The sequence below is a fragment of the Lates calcarifer genome, linkage group LG20 (assembly GCF_001640805.2).
Source record: "Lates calcarifer isolate ASB-BC8 linkage group LG20, TLL_Latcal_v3, whole genome shotgun sequence".
Taxonomy (NCBI): Eukaryota; Metazoa; Chordata; class Actinopteri; family Centropomidae; genus Lates; species Lates calcarifer.
In genome coordinates, this window is record NC_066852.1 from 10,527,853 (window position 1) to 10,547,900 (window position 20,048).

At 38.6% G+C, this 20,048-nt stretch overlaps 2 protein-coding genes across 5 annotated transcripts in view; one reads left to right on the top strand and one right to left on the bottom strand.

The window, feature by feature from the left end:
• LOC108893730 (roundabout homolog 1) overlaps window positions 1-10,959 on the bottom strand; it is a 95,526-nt gene extending 84,567 nt beyond the window's left edge. For both annotated transcript variants that reach the window (XM_051078457.1, XM_051078456.1), the window contains exons 1-5: window positions 10,725-10,959; window positions 8,236-8,431; window positions 7,882-8,035; window positions 3,406-3,456; window positions 896-1,027 (exon numbers count right to left, since the gene is read on the bottom strand). The gene's annotated coding sequence lies outside the window, so the exon portion shown is untranslated. The remainder of the gene's footprint in view (window positions 1-895; window positions 1,028-3,405; window positions 3,457-7,881; window positions 8,036-8,235; window positions 8,432-10,724) is intronic.
• Window positions 10,960-11,063: 104 nt separating this feature from the next.
• On the top strand, window positions 11,064-19,200 carry LOC108893731 (protein phosphatase 1D). Of its 3 annotated transcripts, none has more exons than XR_001962715.2 (7): window positions 11,064-11,724; window positions 14,164-14,392; window positions 14,590-14,714; window positions 14,835-15,016; window positions 15,242-15,469; window positions 15,817-15,957; window positions 16,894-17,007. XR_001962715.2 is itself a non-coding variant. In XM_018692012.2 (7 exons), the coding sequence occupies exons 1-6, from the start codon at window positions 11,208-11,210 to the stop codon at window positions 15,898-15,900; spliced, it is 1,365 nt and encodes a 454-aa protein (XP_018547528.1). In that variant the 5' UTR covers window positions 11,065-11,207; the 3' UTR covers window positions 15,901-15,904; window positions 16,894-17,043. The 3 variants fall into 3 exon arrangements, 2 of the variants coding, with proteins under 2 accessions (XP_018547527.1, XP_018547528.1); XM_018692012.2 differs by having other exon boundaries at window positions 11,065-11,724; window positions 15,817-15,904; window positions 16,894-17,043; XM_018692011.2 differs by lacking the exon at window positions 15,817-15,957 and having other exon boundaries at window positions 16,894-19,200.
• The last annotated feature ends 848 nt before the right edge of the window (window positions 19,201-20,048 follow it).

Here is a 20,048-nt window from a genome sequence, read left to right on the forward strand (position 1 = left end):
AATAAGTGAACTAATCTGATTCATAGTACAGTACCACCAGACGCTCATCATACTCTTTCACTGCTTACGGAGAGGAAAACACACCCTCCTTTTATTTGGCCAGACAAGTCAGTTAAAGGTAACTTCATATTTACAATGAAGGTTTTTCAAATTTTGTATCGCCAAACACAATAAATCCACCAGATTAAGTGATCCTTTAAGATATGGGTTTGGATTTGTTTGAATGCTATTCTAGTGACTGTTACTTGTGCTCATCCAGAGCTTAATCCCTTTAGGGTTTTCAAAAGCACTGAGGGATTTTCACAACCAGAAGCCACAGATATAAAAAGAAAAACAGAGACCATAGAGAGAGAAAAAGCTGCAGATCTTGATTTTGCAGAAATGCAAACTATGAGGTATTCTACCTTTAAAAACAAGTGTATAATTGCATTCTTCTAAATCCAAATTAATAAGAAATATGACTGACTTAACCTCTATCCTTTACAATGTTATAGTGAAACAGAATTATGATTTAGCTATTTTCTAACATTTAACACAAAGTACAGTAAGACATTCTATTATCATTTTATGAGATACACTAGACTTTTAAAGTTGCTTCAGTCATAGTAAATATATGGCTGGAGAGACATTAAAGAATTAGATGTGTACCATGCAATAATTGCTTGTTTGACAATATGCAATCATCAGAGTACAAATTACATCAATGGCAATTTGTGTCAGCCACAAATAACTTTCAGCACCGCAGCACGTGGACAGCATCCGCTCCTGTATCAATCAATGGGCAGGGAAGGGATTAGACTCTTTCTGAAGGCACCTACAGAAAAAATGTGCACTCACAACAGTGAAATACTAACCAAGACTCACCAGTGTGAACGTGTACAACTTCTTAACTTACCCCTGCAGGTTATCTGTCCAGTATTATTGTTCCATTTCCCCTGGTAAAGCCAAATATCTGCCACTCTGTGTTTTCAGGCATCCAGGCACCCAACAATGAGAGAAAAAGGAAAAAGAAAGATATATTGTAGCCCTGAAAAAGAAGAAAATCAAAGTAAGGGGATGAAAAAATCAAAAGAAAAAACCTATGCCGAAGGAAAAGCCTAAATAATCCATCTGTGATCCAGGAGACGCTATCAGATGGGGTGCATACAAATCACAAACCTACCTCTGCAGCAACCTAGGTCCAATATCCTCAGGGTCCTAAGGCTGTACACAGACAATTCACTCTTACAGATTAAGCCTGACAACTCCCACACTGAAGGACATCAGAAAATACTGAAATTCAACAACACAAGTATCATTTTATTTCTCCCATTTTATGCTCCCAGACTATTAAAAAATGATTATTATATATATTATTATTTTACAGTTTGTCCTTTCCAGTTTTTAGTCACTAAGGACAGTTACATGTTGAAGACTATCCTAAATGCTTTCATTAAGTATGTCTGTCAATAATGTATTGTATGGCTTAACACAATATAGATGTACATATATATTTTTATACACAGTATTTTTTTGTGGTTTTCCAAATTAACTATCACAGCTCAAGCCTTCTGCAACAATGGGCAGAGAATCACAGTGTGTTGTTGCAATATGGGGAAACATCCCTGTGTTGTGGTTCACAATCTGCAGAAAGGTATCCCACAGGGTCTACATTTACCTGCAGCAAAACCAGCCTGCCTCTCTCTCTTTCACTGAGTGAAATTGAAATGTTTTTTTTCCCCAGTTATTTTTGTCTCCCGCTTATTCCTATTCAGGTAGTGAAGGTGCAAGAAAACACCCAATTCATCATAGAGATAGCAAAGACAAACACATTCACACCAATAGACATTTTAGAGTTTTCAGTTCACCTGACTTGCATGTCTGTGGAACTCATCGCTAGTTCACCTGTGCTCACATCATACGAATAGTTTTAAATACAAGAGATTTTTATTTTATTTTTTTAAATCAATGTCCACCATGACTGATGAATGCATCTGCTCCTGTGTAATGATGTGTGTAACAAAAGGAGAACTGATCTGCAACATTGCTCAGCAGCTATTTGTTCAATTCAGTCTAACATATACAGCAGCGTGAAGGGCTCGGTGGATTATACAAATCAGGTCATTAAATACGCAGGTGCTCTGTCTAGGTGGCATTTGTGTTACATTTAGTTCACCCAATCAGCATTACTTTGGTTTCCTTACTGTTGTCACAATATGCATAAAAGAGTACAAGAAGCCTGTTGTCTAATTCCTCTTTTAGTTTGTGGAAAAGATCGATCTATGCCCAGGCATTTGTTCCTTCTTCACAATAATACAGGGGCTTGATGTAAAATATACTGTAGACCCGAACACGTATCAGAAAGCATTTAGAAATTCATAAAGATGAACACTTAGCTGTACCTTTAGGGTATTCTTACCTATAATTCTTAAGTGAAAAAAATGGTGGGTAAATGTATAGTCTGTTGCTGCAGTGGAGGGACATACAAGGCATGTAACCCAAAACAATTTTCTTTTCAACCGCATTCTTATCAGCAGCGCTCTTATCGAGATCCTTCATCTAACTCAGTGGCGCGGTTTTGAATTAACCTCAAGTCAATATCATGGTCATCTATCATGCTGACGGGAGCAGACTTGGGAGTGTGACATTGGACAGATAATCATCTCAAGAGGAAACGTGGTCTTCTCAGGCAGGAATGTTGCTAAACTGGTCAGAATGACCAAATCACTTGTGGTTACAGATACACAATGATATATAGACAATCAATCTTAAAAAAACATGTATGATTTGTATTTGGAGGGTACAGGATATTTATTACTGTTGTGAAAACCTTGTGTTCTCATCCTGTTATGCAGTACAACACTATAAGTCCCATGAATGATGGCACTATATTTACATTAAACTCCGGATTAGAACAAACATTGTGTTATCAGTGTAATTCAGTGACCACACTTTCCCATTTGTAAAATCAAACTTATTTATTTATATCTATTAAACGGGAGAAACAGTCAATATGGACGCGAATCAATTCATATAATCAATAATCATTTTCCTTCCATCGCATATGACCATAATGAAGTAAATATGTACAGAGGTCACCTCTTCATATTACTTAGATACTGTACTCATACAGTATGTAACTTGCTTTGCCCTTTTAACCCTCTTGTTTTTTATTTATTTATTTTCTTATTTATTAATGTCTGAACACTGGGGGTCTGAGAGAAACTGCATTTCGATCCTCTGTATGTCCTGAACATATAACAGGTTTGATTGACTTTGACTTTTTGTCTTTTAAGATAGATATCTCATTAATATGTACGGACACATTTTGGTGTTGAGTACAGAATCTCAAATCTATTTCAGCTCTCAACAGCAAGTTATTGAAAATAGAAGCAGTGAGGTGATGAGTCTTCATACTGTACTAACCTCTGAAAGTGTTGGCAATAGGCATTTTCCTGATGTGTCTTCTCTCTGTTGCTGTTAGAAAAAGAAAAAAAAGAGGTTTAGGTTGAGGTAAACTTGTTGACCCTTGGTCATATCATCTGTTCCATTATTGGTCATGGTCTTAATATTCGTTTCTTTAGCTGTATGGTGAATCTGTCACATTGACAAATGGCCGACCCTGAGGTCCACAGAGTTCCAAATATAATTCATTTATCCTGGACTCATTGTACCTTCACCAAGTGATCATTACACTTTGACTATACTTTGATGAATACTATAGATACACACACACACACACACACACACATTAAGCTTAATTGTAATTTGCTCATATCAAAGAATGACCAGTGGTTATATTACCATACATTTATATGGTAATATTTGGGTCCCTTTGCCTTTCCCATTTTTGATTGGACTGACTGACACTTCGGCATCTACACAGTGAGGAAGCCGAACAAAGCTATTTTTATGGATGGACCGTTACACAAGAGCTGTATGGGGACTCTGTGAGAATGCAATCCAGGTGTCATTGCCCCTTGGTAATCTCTCTTCGTCTTCAGGAATTCATTTTCTCAGCAGCTTCACTTGAAAATGACATTCTGACACCATTTACATGGAAATCACTTTGCCTCTTCATCTGTAATGGTGGCCTGTGTGCAGACAGGACCTCTCTGAGGACTGGACTATTAATGGACATAAACAGTAAAGAGAAAGAAAATAAGAGAGAGAAAAGAAAGAAAGAAAGAAAGAAAGAAAGAAAGAAAAAGAGGGTGGATACTAAAACATGGGTTTTCAGGGTTAAAGTCAAGGTCAAAGCCATGGGTATTAAGGGATGAAGGGATGGAGACAGCAAGGGAAAGCATAATGTGGGAAATTCCAATTTCTCCACTTAAACATGTGTATTCTCTCTCTCTCACTCTTCTCACTCTCTAGCGCTCTCTTCCTTTCTCTCTCACTCGCACACACACACAAGACAGGGATATAAAGATTTTTCCTGGAAGAGAAATCCACTACAGAGAAACCAGGAAATCACATAGCTGAGTAGGTGCTGAGAGGAATCCATATATGTTTCAGGTTTTTGCTAGAAATTAGAAATATTTGAATACAAGAATGTTATCCCTTTTGGAAAGCAATTTGATTACCTTGCATGCATTTTATTTTCTAAGACAGTTACATTTCTCTGTAGTGTTCATTACAAAGCAAACCAACAATTTGAAAATGTCTTTTGGAATTAAAAAAACAGCATTATTTCAGTGCAGTCACAAAAAACACATCTCTCAAGGTCCCGGGAGGCGTACAGGCAATGCATTACATCTCCATAAACAGTGCACAAACTTGTACTACTTTCATACTGTCACTTGTGACCTCTGGCATTAATGCATGCTGACACACACATTAACAGTATATACATAAACATGCACAGCAGCCTGTACCACAGGTGGGATTACCTTGTCAAGTCATGAATTCATTTGTGTGGTGTCATAGTGAATGTGAATGTGGTTTCCATATGAAAGCCATACATCAATGATATCACAATGGTAACACATCTGAGATCCAACTAGTTTTTGTTTTTTTTTTCATGATAAAGTAGATGCATGTGTGCTGCCATTTATGAATAGTTTAATATACAGTATATATCGGCATACTGCAGATATATACTGTAAAATATACAAGAAGTTCTGTGAAAACTGGGAGAAAAGGTTAAAAATAAAAGCCTATTTGACTGGATTAACACTGCCACCACCTGGCATTAGTGTAGCACCACCTGATAAAGGGCTTATTCAAACATCAAAATGTGCAGTAGTAACTCCAAAACTATGTATACCATTTCTTGCAGTGTGCTTTTTTCTTTTTTTTTCTTTTAAACATGCAATCCTGTGCTTAGCATACATTCTCCCTGTCTGCAAATCCCCATGAAATGCCATTCAAGGAATGGAAAATTAACATCATTGATAAGGCAACAAGTATGGTATTAAATGAATACACCTGTGCTGTATTACGGAGTCAAAATTAATTACATTAAATATTACACTGAGCACACTTTTTTGCTTTGCATATGATTCGGGGGGGAATGAGTATCTCAGTCATTCACTGAATCACTGTAAAATCATTAGCAATTTGACACAAATCTGTCAGCTCTAAACATAAACACACACATCTTAGTTAGTGGTCAACCCATCCCCAGAGACATACTTTCTTCCCAATAGTGCACTTTGAGTAGTCGAAAGGCAGCTGTTGGCCAATTTCCTCTTTCTGAAGACTTTTGGTTAATACAATCAACATTACACAGTCTATAGAGTTTTTTTTTTTTTTAATGCAAAGTGACAAGTGGTACAAAGTTAGGGGAATAACCGGTCACAGAGGTGCTGGGCAGCCATACAGGAAGCAGACTGACAGTTTCCAGGTAACCATTTTTTTTTTGACATCCAGTCTTGATAAAAATGAGAAATGTTCACATGTGTACCCAACATCCTGACAGCAGTTAAAACTTCAATGAGTTACTTACTTGTATTTTAAAGACCTAGCTCTTTATCTGTGTTGGGGAGTAATGGGATGCATACTTGCTCGTTAAGCAGGTCTAGCTAACACACAAATTACAAGTGGAGACCAGCCAGTTCGCAACATTCATGATGTGTAGTATATTTTTAGCCAATTATTTCTATCTAACAACATATAGTTGCCTAAGAGTACTTTTAAACAACTACAACTACACATTTTTGTTCATTTCTGCGCTATGTACAGCATTGAAAATCTACATGATTGTGATTATGTACCTTTTTCACCCATTTCATGCTTTGGGTAAACAGACAAAAACTGAAATGGGAAAAAACTGGGACCATCAGAATGACTCCTGGGTTCAGTCTACTTTAGGTAGTAGTATTGTTTTAATGTCACATTCATTCACTGTGTTAACATGAAACAATAATGTAAGACAATGCTTAAGTAATCCAAAGTATTTAAAATACATTACTTAATATGGGTAATCTGACAGAATATATTAGACATTATAATTAAGGGCATGCATTCTGTAATCTGTAGTGAAAAAACATTTTAAAAGTTACCCTCCAAACACTACTCTTTGTTGAGTGTTTCATTGTGACTTTGGTTTACTGATATTCCTGTGATCTCTCTCTAAGTAATAATAATACAAAATATGTAAGATTTAACAACAATGAACATGCACCATATAATGTGTGATGCACATGTGAAAATAAAAATGTTTTATAGATAAAATATTATTTTGAGAGGCTGTATTTAATCCAAAAGGTTTATTTTCTGGTGAGCAGAAATGTTTCAGAGATTAGTATGGTGCATTCCTGGGCCTAAGGGTGGTGCTAGAGGAAAGGACATTACAGTGAGACAGACTGGCATATCGATTTTTGAAGAAGTTACATTAAAATAGCACAAAGTGTATCTACATGAAATGAAGGTATAAGTTACTTTGCAGGCTAAGAGCTTGAGAAAATGTTTTAGTGAAGCCTTCTTCATTCAGTGTATTTTGCTGTTCTCATTTTTTGGGATTGCCACACATTGAAATGGACATGGCACCATATTCTGTATGGAACAGATTATTATTCTTCATGTGGTCGTGGGATGATAACAAAATGTTTATTTACATGAGCATAATGAATTCTTCAGCTACATTTGTGCATGATGTGTTGACCCCCACTGAGTCCATGTTGTAACCTTCACATGTTCTCCTTCCCTCTTCATGTGTTCTCTGTCCACAGATGAAAAGGATGTGACCCTCAATATAAACTTGTTTATTAAATAAACTTCTGGCACCATGCTATGTCCCTTACAATACCTATGGCATTTTTCCTATTTTCTTCACAGATCAGAATGCGTATAGTAGTGAGATCTCTTGATCCAGTCAATAAGAACGTGGTTCAGTTCTTTGAAAAGTCTGAACACAAAGGACAAACTTGTCTAGTCTTGTCAGGAGTCTTGTTCAACTGATCAGGGAATGATACAGGAAGTCACTGTCTCTCAGTGACATACAGCCAGTAACGCACCAGGTAAAGACTATGTGACTTTGATTCAGTCATCAACAAGTAATAGTGATATACTCAGCCAGCTGAGAAAGAAGTTACATACTGAAATAACATAACTTAACCTGGTCAATGGTATCTTTAACCAGGCCTTTGATGGCATGAAGGGTATTGGTATTGTTCCCTCGGACCTGAAGCAATAAACTGAGTACCAGCCAGTAAATGAACAAACAACCATTTTAAAGTATTTAACACATTTAGAAGGAAGCCTGACCAACATATGTTGTTCCTGTAGACCCCAAGAATATTCCAGCTCGGGAGTGGCATTGAGCCCAAAAGATGGCAGAGCCTTTTTAGACGCTTGGGTGACCTGACAATAAGCAGTCCCTTTCATAACTAAAGAAAGAATTGCCAATTATCTCTGTTGCAGAGAAACAAGAAGCAGTTAAACTGAACTGTCACCTACTTTGTTTCTAAATCCAACACTATCCAGAGATGGAGGAAGCTGAGCTGGGGGATCAAAGAGCATTTCCCTCCTGAAATGCTTTCTCGATACAGGCCCAGAGAAGAGGATCACTCCAGAGAGGGCTCTCGCACAGCCCTTTGTTACGATGGTCCATCTGGGGATGAAATACACAAGCTTGTAGTTAGTGACTGTCTTTTGGCTTCAGTAGGTTTGGATAGATAATTGACTGAATTAATGGACAGATTTGTTTACTGATTGAGAGCCCTTTAATTTATTGTCATGCTTTACTCAGTGTCGAGGATTCATTACAGAAGATTATGGTGTTAACAAAGGACAAATTGGACAAGGTGCTACCTAATGTCGGTGAAGCTGAGGAAGAGCCCAAAGGTCAAGAGCCTTAAGCCATACTTTGTTCAACTGCTCGTCGTTCCTGTGACAGCCTCATCACAGTGCAGGTGGAGAGCTGCAGAGGAATCAGCTGTTACACAAGGTGCAGCCAGTCCAGCTGAGGAGACATCAGCCAGTGGTGGGTCACCTGATGAGGGTCCACCTGCCAAAGTTAAGAAGAGCCGCCTGAAGAAAATCTGCATATTCTTTGGCAGGACAATAAGGACCTTGTTTGCTATGGAAAAAAGTGTAAATAAGAGTGGTAATCTCTCAACCCAAACAGTGAAGGCAAATAGATGCCCACTCAGCGCCCAGTTCTGTTCAAGGTTTCTTCCTGTTAAAAGGAAGATACACATTTTTGATAAAATGTGTTTGGTAAAATTGACTCATAATAAATCATCTCTAAAATGTAAAGGGAACCAGGGTTTTTTTTTCCTTGATGCTCATTTAGAGGCTGGCAGCAGAGTTCTGAACAAGTTGTAAGCATGACAGTTGCTTCTGACTAAGTACAGAAAGTTGCAATAGTTGAGTCTATCAAAAATCAGAGCATGAATGACCTTTTCCAAGTCACTGAAGGACAGAAAGGATTTCATTTAGGAGATGGTTCTTCGTTGTAAAAAAATGTTTGGACAACTTTCTTGATCTGCTGAGGTTACAGTCAAATATAACACCTACATTTCTGTGTTGTGTAGGACACTAAGGATCCGAGCTGGTGCTTGAGGTGCTTAGTTGCACAATGGATCAATGGAACTTCTGCAAGTAGTTTTGATTCATCCACACTTTGATTTAAGTTAAGCAGGTAAGAGACATTGTGTCTTTGCATTATATGACGTAATGGGAGCACATTATAGTGAGAAAAGGACTGTACACAGAATAGAAACTTGAGGTACCCCACAATTATGGAGAGGAGGATGATGAGAAGCAACCAATAAGTACTGGAAAGGTTCTATTGTAAATCTAAGACTTAAACCAGTTAAAAGCAGAACCTGAGATACCAACACAGTCCCTCAAACAATTTTAAAGAAGCCCATGATCTGTTGCATCAAAAGAAACGCTGATGTCAAGAGAAAGTCGAACAGAGGCCTGCATCTTAACCTAAAAGACGGTCATTAATCACTTTAAGGAGAACTGTCTCTGTGCTGAGTAAAATTAAACCCTGATTTGAACTTAACTTCCTTTATCATTTAAAAACCTCACCAGCCAATTAAAACTTATTTTTTCTAAACCTTTAATAAAAATGGCCACTTAGATATAGGCCTATCTATCGGTCTTGGCTGGATCAACATGGTCAAGGCTAGATTTCTTCAATATAGGCTGTACCATAGCATGTTTAAAACTGCTTGGAGAGAAGGCCTAAAACTGAGGCACAGGATGTTTGCACAACCAACAATATGAGTGCAGACAAGTAGTTAATCAGCTGGAGCAGAGCCAATTTGTGCTCAAGCAGGGACTACTTGAGAGAGAGAGGCAATGTTTTAAAGGGAAAACATTTAAAAATCTATATGTAAAATGAAGAAATAATGCCCTCAAATTGAAAGACCATGCTCCTGAATGAAGATATGGAAAGAAACTCCATAGTGCTTGACAAGAGGCCTACAATTAAGAGAATCTCAACACCTACTAGCAAATAAAAAATATTAAATCCATTCAATTAATTGATATTGAGCAATAGCAAGGCCAACTTAGTCAACATTAGCTTGGGTGTGGTGAAGATTGCTGTCCAATAGTTGGCAGAGGAGCAAGACTGGCCTGTTTTCACAGCAGAATTCTGCATTAGCATCTAATAATGTTAACAATAGCTTCAACCTCTTGTAAGCCATGGCAGTGTGACAGTAACCCAGTGTACAGAAAATCAGGACCCTGAAAAACAACTAAATGGAATTGAATCATCAACTTTTCCTGTTGTGACATGTCAAAATTTCTTCATTGAAAAGGGCCTACAGCCGCGCCTGCACCCTCACTTAAGCAGGTCAACAAGTTTTTAAGACAAAACAAAAGATTTTCTGGTTTAAGTGTGGGGTCATTCAAGACAATTCAGCAGGTCTGTGCAAGTCTGAGGTTAGGTGTGAAGTTCTTTGGGGCAAGTCCGAGTAAAGCAACGTGCAAATCAAGGCTTAAAAGCATGCTGACCATTAAAATGACGAGGCTTTTGAACCTATTAATTTCAAACCTGTTTTTGCATAATAAGGCTATGCACTACACTCATAAGAATATTTTAAAAGTAACAAAGCAGTAACGTTTCGCTACAGAAAGAAAAACGTGTGGGTCTGAGTAGAGAGGTTTAGCTTAGTTCAGAGTTAGCTAAAATTTACTGTTATTTACTGTTAATATCTAAAAACTGCGTGCAAGCTGTGATACTGCTTCCGAAAATATGGATCCATTTAGGCACATAGCTATCACAACCATACAGTCTATGCTACAAAACAAAACAAAATCTTCAAATATTGTTTGCTTACTGTGGCTGTTGTGCTACCACCGTACTGGGCTGAATTCTGTGCACAACTTGCAACGTTAAGGTCTCTTTATCTCTTCAGGACTCGACCTTGGAAAGTTCTCTTGAGTTATCATAGTGAGAGTTTGTGACGTGACAAATTGAGCGTAGTATCACCACGTGAGTTATGGAAAGGGTCACATTCATGACTATTTGAAATTTTGAGGGTCTGTAATATGGTGGCTTCATGTGATCCCACTGTTTTCGAATGCCAGTAAAGGCAGCACCATAGTCAAGCGTGCCATGCGTAGTTGCTAAGTTGATAGGCGGAAAAAACGGACGTCATTACGTACAGCGGGACGTCTCGGAGAAGATAAACAAAAAGGAAGGAAGCCTTCGGCCACACAGTCGCGGCAAAATCGGTTCAAAATTTTAGGTTACAAGGCACAGTTACTGACTACATGTGCTCTTTAATTGTTTAGATAATTAACAATAGGCGTTCACCATCATGGACGACGCAATAATATTCCGTATGAGCGCATTTTCCGAGCAAGGGGGGAGGAAATACATGGAGGATGTTGTCGAGATAAGGATCGAGTACGAGCCGACGGCGACGCCAGTCGAAGATTATCCAAAGTCGCAGAGACATGGAGGACAGGGAAAAACGGAGAGTGAACCCACCAAACAGACTGAAAATGAGACACATGAGCATGACGTTGCTGCCCACTCCGGTCCAGCTTCTGCAATGTGGGTGGAGAGTCTATCAAACGAGGACAGCGGCAACGACAGTGCACCGGCATCAGACGAAAAAGTCGCAGAGCACGTAGTCGATACTCGTAAGTCTGTGGCGTTTTTCGCTGTTTTCGATGGTCACGGCGGTCGGGAAGCTGCGCATTTCGCACAGGAAAATCTGTGGGATTTGTTGAAAAGGCAGCGGGGATTTTGGTCGAAGGATCACAATGAAGTGTGTGCTGCTCTTCGGAAAGGCTTCATCGCCTGTCATCATGCAATGTGGAAAGAGCTACGTAAGTCATTAAAGTTAAGCTTACTTGTAGTTTTTATCCTCATATTTACTGCTCTCTCATATGTATTGCTGCCTGTGTGTTGCTGTAACCGTTCGATAGCAAACGGTGTCACATGAGACAGCATCCCCACTCAGCTGGTATGAGGATTAAATGAACTCACTGAGCCTTCATTTGACCACGCTGCGTTCAGAGCTGACAAGACCCCCACAAAACAAGTGACGGATGTTTCCATCATGGAAGTAGATATGAGTGGATTCAAGGTTAAACGCTTGACAAACCTTGACTAACGTTAGAAAACATCAATAAAGGACCTAAACCTGTCAATCAGATTGACGATTGCTGAGTTCACCCGGTGGTTTACCAAGTTTAACTGGTCAGTGCTATAGTGTGCTGGTGGCATTCAATTTTAACATTTTTCTGATTGAACTGATATGTATATGATTTAGTTAATTAGTTAAAAAACATGGTGTATTGTTCAATTAATAAGAGATACTCTGTAATTGATATATTTACAAAAGTTTTAGGGGCTAAAAGTATAAGGATGCTTTAAAAAATAATGCCAGGATAGTTCTTAAGTACTGTAAGTGTCGTGCAAGGTAAACTAGACAGAAAAAAAAGCTACATCAGGATGGTGTGACCATCCTCTACCTTTAGAGCAACACCAGTTCTCCTGGGTACACTTGCACACAGTTTTTCAAGGTACTTGGCAAGTAGATAGTTCTAAGCATCTCGGAGAGATCACAGTTGTTCTTTGGATTCATCCCTCAATTGTCTCTAGAGTTGCAATGATTAGTCAGTTAATAGATTAGTTGGTCGATAGAAAATTATTGGTTTTTATAATAGTCATCCCAATATCTTTGGGTTTAGGACTGTTGGTCAGACAAAACAAGACATCTGAATATATTGAAGTGGGCTGTGTGCAAATCTAACATACATTTCCATTCTTTTTTTCTGATGGTGTATGATTTAATTAATTACCAATTAATTGAGAAAAAATGGCAGATTTATTGGTAATGAAAATAATCATAAATTACGGCCCCATTTTCTTCTGTTTCCTCATGTAATCCCAGGCTGATTCGATGATACTGAGATCAGGCCTCTGTGGGGGCCAGGCCATCTGTTGCAGGACTCCTTGTTCTGCTTGTAGTTGAGGATAGTTTTTTTTTTATGACTCTGGCTCTATGTCTAGGGTCATTGAGGTTATTCAAGCTGGCATTAAGAATTCCTCATTCAGTGCCTTAAAACACAGACCTGAGACATTAAATTCAAATCACACCAGCTCACCATGAAGAATGAGGTAAAGCAAACTGTTCGCAGTCACAGAGAAGCACATATTAAACCTAATATGATATGAGTAATATGGACAAAGCCACTAAGCCTTTGACAGTATGTAAAGCACCAGGTTCAAGAGAACTGTCTGCAGCAGTGAGGTACTGGGTATTTACTGCTGGAGTTACATTTTGTAGAAAATGCAGTGTTTCAGTCTGTTCGGTAGAATGCAGTGCTTCACATGTGAGGTGAAGCTAAGTCTAAAACTAGCCTGAATAGCATGAGGCTGTTCTGAATGGATCTGTTTCTATGGTAATATGGGTCAAACCTATCTAATCCTGCTTTATGAAACTGAATTTTTCAAGAATAAGTCTGATTTACTCAAGTCAGCCCAGCTAAGTGATTATCATGATCTATGAAACACCCCAAAGATCAGTAACAAGCAGAATCTATCTTAATGTTATGCTATGTGATAGTAGTAGAGTTTGCAGGTAGTTAGTTTATTTGTTTTGTTTTGTTTTGTTTTGTTTGTTTTTTTCTCATCAAACGAAGCACATTGCTTTAATTTGGCTTCCCTTCCCTCTGTGTTTTGGTTTAAAACACAGCATTTGTTTTACTTTTCGAGTCCTGCTGATACTGTAAGAAGCAACAGTAGAGTACAGATACAGAACCCCACAATTGCTTATGTTTGCTCTTAAGGCAACAGGATGTGTAGCTTCTGCAGAAATGTAGTTAATCTGGTTCAAAAGTGTATTTGAGTCTAATTAACTTACAGGCTGAAGTTTACATGTTTGTTTGCATGTGTGCTAACTCACTTTGTGGTAGAGCCATTGTAAGGATGAGGAAAGTCCTCCTGAGCTGGGTAGATAATATTAACACCTTTATGACAGATGGAAAGGCTTCTTAACTATCTTAATCCTTACATTCACGATCCTCTTACGCCTTCACTGGTGTGGCATGTAAGTCAGTCATACTGTAAGTTCAGTACAGTATTTCTACCTTAAATCTACCTTCTACTTACCTTCAGTGTGTACCCTCTTCACTAGCTCTTCCCAGTTAGTCTTCATTTATTACAGATTACTCTACCAGCGGTGCCCCCCTTTGTAAACTTTGATCTATGAGTGACATTAATCATTTTGAATACTTTTTGCTTATCTTTTCCCCTTACAGCGGAGTGGCCAAAGACTATTACTGGCCTGCCCAGTACATCAGGCACCACAGCCAGCGTGATTGTGATCCGTGGAGTTCACATGTATGTTGCCCATGTAGGGGATTCAGCAGTAGTGGTTGGAGTGAAAGAAAATGACTCTGATATCACACTCCAGGCACTTGAAGTAACACAAGACCATAAACCTGAACTTCCTAAAGAAAAAGAAAGGATTGAACGACTGGGTGGCAGGTGAGTTGTTGGTTAGGACTTGATGGACCACTTCCTCTGTGGAGGCATTTTTCAAGTATGAATCATAAGGTCAGGGGTTATGTCAGACAGCCAAATATCATCACATGGAGGGTATATATTTTCTTGAACTTGTTCATTTAGCGCTGCTGTATATTTGGATTGTATTGAAGTTTGTTGATTTGATCTTGTAACTGTAGTGTGATGAAAAAATCTGGGGTGAACCGTGTTGTGTGGAAGAGGCCCAGACTGACCCATAACGGCCCTGTGAGGAGAAGTACCGTCATTGACCAGATCCCCTTCCTGGCTGTGGCCCGATCCCTCGGTAAAAATTACCTTTCTTTTCTAGGGATTAGTGTCCAAAAAATGACATTGTACATTGGAAAACAATACATTTTGTATGATTATTCCTCTAAAAGCAATATATTTTCTCATTTGCCGACAGGTGATCTCTGGAGCTATGATTTCTACAGTGGGGAATTTGTGGTTTCTCCAGAGCCTGATACCACTGTGATGACCCTTGACCCCAAACGGCACCGCTACATCATCCTCGGCAGTGATGGACTATGGAATATGATGCCTCCCAAGAATGCTGTTAACATGTGTTATAGCCACGACAAAATGGTGGTACGTAATGGCACATTTTGCACATTTCTGTTGAATGTGGTTTTAGATTTCAAGGAGTTACAATTTTGAGAGGATAAAATGTCCCTAGTGTTTATAAGAATAGGATTATTTTTCCTTCATTTTCATATTTGTTGCAGCCTAGAAGCACTGGAATTTAGTGATTTAGTGATAGCACCAAGGATTTACAGAAAAGAGTTTTATTTCTTCTTCTGTTGATTTCTTCAGGGACCAAAGGGAATGTCCTGCGCTCGCCGACTGGGATGCACAGCGCTGCTGTTTTGGAAAGAACGCATGCTCCGTGCAGACAACACAACAGTTATCGTCCTGGCCCTGCAGGAGCGCGGAGGACCACCTATCCCTATGCATCGAGATGAGATTGTTGTTGACATGGCTACTGGAATTGACCATGTTCCATACCCTGGAACCCCTTATAACACGTGTGAGGTCCCAAAGGTCAGTGCCATAGCTTTGTTGCATCCTCCTTTTGCAATGTGGCATTATGATGAACCATATAAATCATACAGCAACATGACAAATATTTTCCAAATGCAGAGTCGGTTGCACTGGGGAGAGAACCTCAGGACCACTCTGACAGTGGAAAAATATACTGAATATTTTTGTGTGTTTGTTGTTTGCTGTTCACCATATTGTCCTTTATATATTCCAGTCCATTTTTTATTGTCGTTTTAATATTTTCTCTGTTAAAATATGATGGCTCATAGACACCAACAGTCACACCAACGGTTTCCATTAGTGGACCACTGGTTCACCAAATCACTCTTTGTTTTCGGGGCCAACAGGCGGAGCATGAGGATGGCATGTTTTATGAAGAAGATGAGATATATGGAGAAGAACATGAGGGATGGACATGCCTGGAGTGGTAGTGAGGTGACTGCTCAGAAACAAAAAAGTACCAGAAGTGTCAGCAGCATGACCAGCCGGTGACTTAAAAAACTCATTAGATCAATAGCCAGGCTCATATTGTTGAACCAGGTGGTAACATTTAGTTGTTTGAGTATAAAAATGATAAAATCCTCTTTCTCTTGGTTAGTCCAATCTGCTTGGAAACACTGGTATTATTAGATACAGTAGTAGTGGTCAGAGAATCAGAGAAAATGAGACAACCGATTCAAAAGCATTGAATACCTTGGTAAATTTTACTTTATGATTAAAAGGCTAAAAGCGTGATGGTACTTTGGGTGCCAGTAGAGGGAGACAGTGAAGCTGCTCTGCTTATTTAAACAACAAATTGCCAGACCTAATTCATTGATGCACAACAGAAAGTCATGTTATTCCCAGGTACTGTAGCTAATAGCTGACATCGGTTTGTCATTTTACTTAAGCATAAATCTCCAGTGCACAATAAACCTGTTATTGATACTGCAAATATATTGAAAATTTAAAATTTTGCAAAGCTAATTCACAGTGCCAGTGAGAAAATGCTCACCAATTATTGTATCATCATTTAAATGAATAGATACACGACAGAACTTTAAGACCTCCCTGATTACCTACCTTTAGCACTCTTCAATTGAAAGTCATATGTCTGTATTTATAACCTACATTCTCTATAATCCACATTATCACTTGTGCATGCAGCACACCTAAAACTCAGTGTAGAACCATTTGAACATTTCTTAATCCAATATTTTTTAAACTATTGTTTATTTCCATGAGTTAAGTCCATGACTCATTTGTAACAGCTTTCATCTGTGTGTCTCATTTTTAATGTTAGATTGAAGTTGTCTTTAAAGTCTTTCTTTATTCTTGACAAGGAAAAAGATGTGCATTTTATTAGTAATAATAATTAGAGAATGATGATAAAATGCAATTACTCATTTTACTAAAACTATATTTTTGGATTTTCTTTATTACAGCGGAGTGATGCAGTGAATGCTCCCTCCCCATTCAGAGAAAGTTCCACATCTCTGGAGCAGGCATTTGGGCTGTATGAAGCAGCTTTCTGTGCCACCGCACAGCTCTTACCTGACATTGACTCTGTGAGGGCCTCACAGCCCCCCTCAGACGGTTCAGAGAATGTGTTCGAAAAGCAGGACTCGACAACCCAAATGGACTGTGGTACTTCTGCTCCTCCGTTAAAGAGGTCTCGCCGTTCACCGCACACACCCCCCGAACTTGAACGTCCTCACCGTCGGCTTGGCCGGCCCCCCAACAAAGGTTTGCCCCAGAAGACACCTCATAGCAAAGCACCAAGTGAACAGTCCCATCAGACTCGTGCTCAGAAAAGAGAAAGAAGCTCTTCTGAGGAACGCAGCGTCCTTTCAGAGCACCACAACTCTGCCTTGTGTGTGTGCTGAATCTTGTCTATAGACTAGAAGGAAAATCTGCATCATGTCTACTTTGCTTACGTACCAGGTGTGCCACAGGCCTATTCCTAGATGTATACTTTTATACAACATCCTTGTTTTTGTACATATGTGAGAAATTTGAGATTGTAAATGTGTTGATGTTTTAACCTTTTAACCTCTCGCTCTTCCTCCTGCCCCCTCTTTAAATTTGAGTGTTCGAAAATTGAAAATTTACATTTTAGATTTGTTCAAGCTAAACAATCTATTTTCATACTTATAAGTATGTACAGTATATCCAAAAGATATATTTTAAAAAAGATGCATCACTACAATCTGACATGGCATCAGCTCACCAGAATTGTGATGCATGTAATCTTCCAGCCAAGACTTTTATGAATTGAATTAACTATTTTAGATTGTTTTGACTTGTTGGAGGCTACAACATGTCTTTCCTTGGGTAGGGTTAATATCTCAGACCACGTTTTTGGCATCTTTCCTCTGAGATGAAATATGCTACTATTGTTGATGGTTAGTTTTCATCTCATATTGTTTAACTGCAATGGAAGCCCCTTCTAGAAATAATAGTGCAGGGTGCAAAAAATGGAGAGAAACAGACAAGCATTGGTCTGAGGTAATTAATGCGGGTATTGATTCTAAGTTTGCATTATTTGTTTTGTGTGTCTGTCAGTGACTAATTATGTACTGTCGTGATCACAATTGTTACTGAGCTAATTGGTGAATTTTATGTATAGCTTGTGAAGAGGTGTTAAAGGGTCAGTTCACCTAGATCAGAAAAAAATCCATTGTACATTCTCTTTTTAACTATAGTGGTATTTATCCATAGGCATAGATGTGTGTGATTTGAGTGAATTGACCCTTTAATGATACTTACTTTTTTCTTTTTTTTTTTTTCTTTTTTCTTTTTTTTTTTTTGAATAGTCATATTGTTCCATTCCAAGCGCCTCCATTTTTCATCTGAATCCTTGGGCCTTTCTCTAAGTACATTTGTTTAAGTAGTGGAAGCAGAAATACAGGTTTTTAGCTGTATTGTGTGTCTGCATAGTGTAAAAGCCAGGATTTACCTGTACCTCAGTGAGACGTGGGTTTGAGTCTGTCTTGCCCTTGATGTTATTTTTAAGTGTCCACAAGGCACTATCACAGTTCAAACATGTCTTCCACTTTTTTCTCATATGGTTTGAATCTGTAACTTGTGTTTTAATCCACACATAAAACACTTCATAGTATGTATATTAAATACAGTAAGTGCCCGATTCATGGTGAAGGTTCTAACTTGTGTTAATATGGCAGCTCACTTACTGTTCTAGCTGATTTGTTTGCCTTATTTTTTTTACACAAGAGTGTCATGGTTGCCTTAGCATGCATGAGTTGGAGGTGCTTTTGACCCAAACAGGTGAGAATCTCTAGGATATGTCATCCTAAGTGTGGCCATGGCCCAGCCTCAACCATCTTATCATGCACCTTCAGTTCTCCACCAGTGTCATTCTACCATTCACACTGCAGCATACTAAACCTGCTCCATGTGGTTAATGTTTTCCAATTATACAGCAGAGCAGTCAGTTCATTTTTGTACAGTACGTCAGTATGCAATAGAAGTTTGTACAGTACATTATTATGCAAAGTAATTGTATTTCAGGAGTCTGGCATGCTCAGATCTACTCTGTATGTTGTGAAGTGTCCAGAGGTAATGGATGTTAATGAGCATGTGGTGTGTTTTAAAAATTACAATACTTGGTACTTGGGTCTGGCTCCATATCCACTGCAGCCAGTTTTCAGGTCTAACTGTATACCTTACATGCTATGACAGTGACTGGATATATAATGTCTGTGTGTTGTAATAAAGTTCTCATTTTTCAATTGGTGCTGTCACGTCTTTTGTACTTCTAGAGTTCGATGATGGATGACTGAAGCATGATTCTGCAAGTTGCTGTCTGACTTTCATTTTAGCGCGTCTGTATTTAGTAAAGTAACTAGCTGACTCTGCTGATGACTTTGTTAATAGATTTATTGGGCAGGTTGAATGTAGAGGTAAATTCTCACAGTTGTGCAGGGTGCACTGGCAGTTACAGCATCTTCCAGGAGATGGCAGTAATGTGAAGGGATTGTTGTGTCCCCACAGCAACTAGCCTTTTCAATATCTTGTCACACAGCTTTTATATAACCTGAAAATCTAACATCTGCTATTTTAATTCAAGCATGGTTGAGTCCTGAAAATGATTACTTTTAAAAGTTTTTTTCTTCTTTCTCTGTGTGTGTGTGTGTATGTGGGTGGGTGGGGGTTCCTTGATAATACATTTTTTCAGCAAGCAAGTAAGTGTTGATTAAAGGTCAGCATTTTTAACCCAGCATGGTGAAGGAATTCTAAGAGTGTTTAGAATAATGAAGAGTAAGTAAGTAGTAAGTTTACATCTATATTTCCATGTTAACTGAGCCAACTCCATCTGCTGGTGAAGATCGCGTGATTTGGAAAATCATCAGCACTTCCTGCGTTTACATTATCTTTTTTAGTTACGAAAACTGAAATTTAAAAAAACTGCTGGCAAATGGAAAGAATAAATGAGTTCAAAGGTAGCTTTCACATTCTTCTTGGGACAGAACTGATGAGTTTGTACCTCAACTGTCCCCGCTTTGCCTTGAAAACTTGACTCATGAAGAAGTCAATGAAAAACATCCCTGGTAATTTTTTCTTGTGACATGATGTCCCT

Excerpts from the sequence above, each read along its gene's own strand:
- LOC108893731 (XM_018692011.2), top strand. The coding sequence starts at position 11,208 with ATGGACGACGCAATAATATTCCGTATGAGCGCATTTTCCGAGCAAGGG. Across the intron at positions 14,715-14,834 it reads GGCTGTGGCCCGATCCCTCG|GTGATCTCTGGAGCTATGAT; the intron begins GTAAAAATTACC and ends ATTTGCCGACAG. Across the intron at positions 15,470-16,893 it reads ACACGTGTGAGGTCCCAAAG|CGGAGTGATGCAGTGAATGC; the intron begins GTCAGTGCCATA and ends TCTTTATTACAG.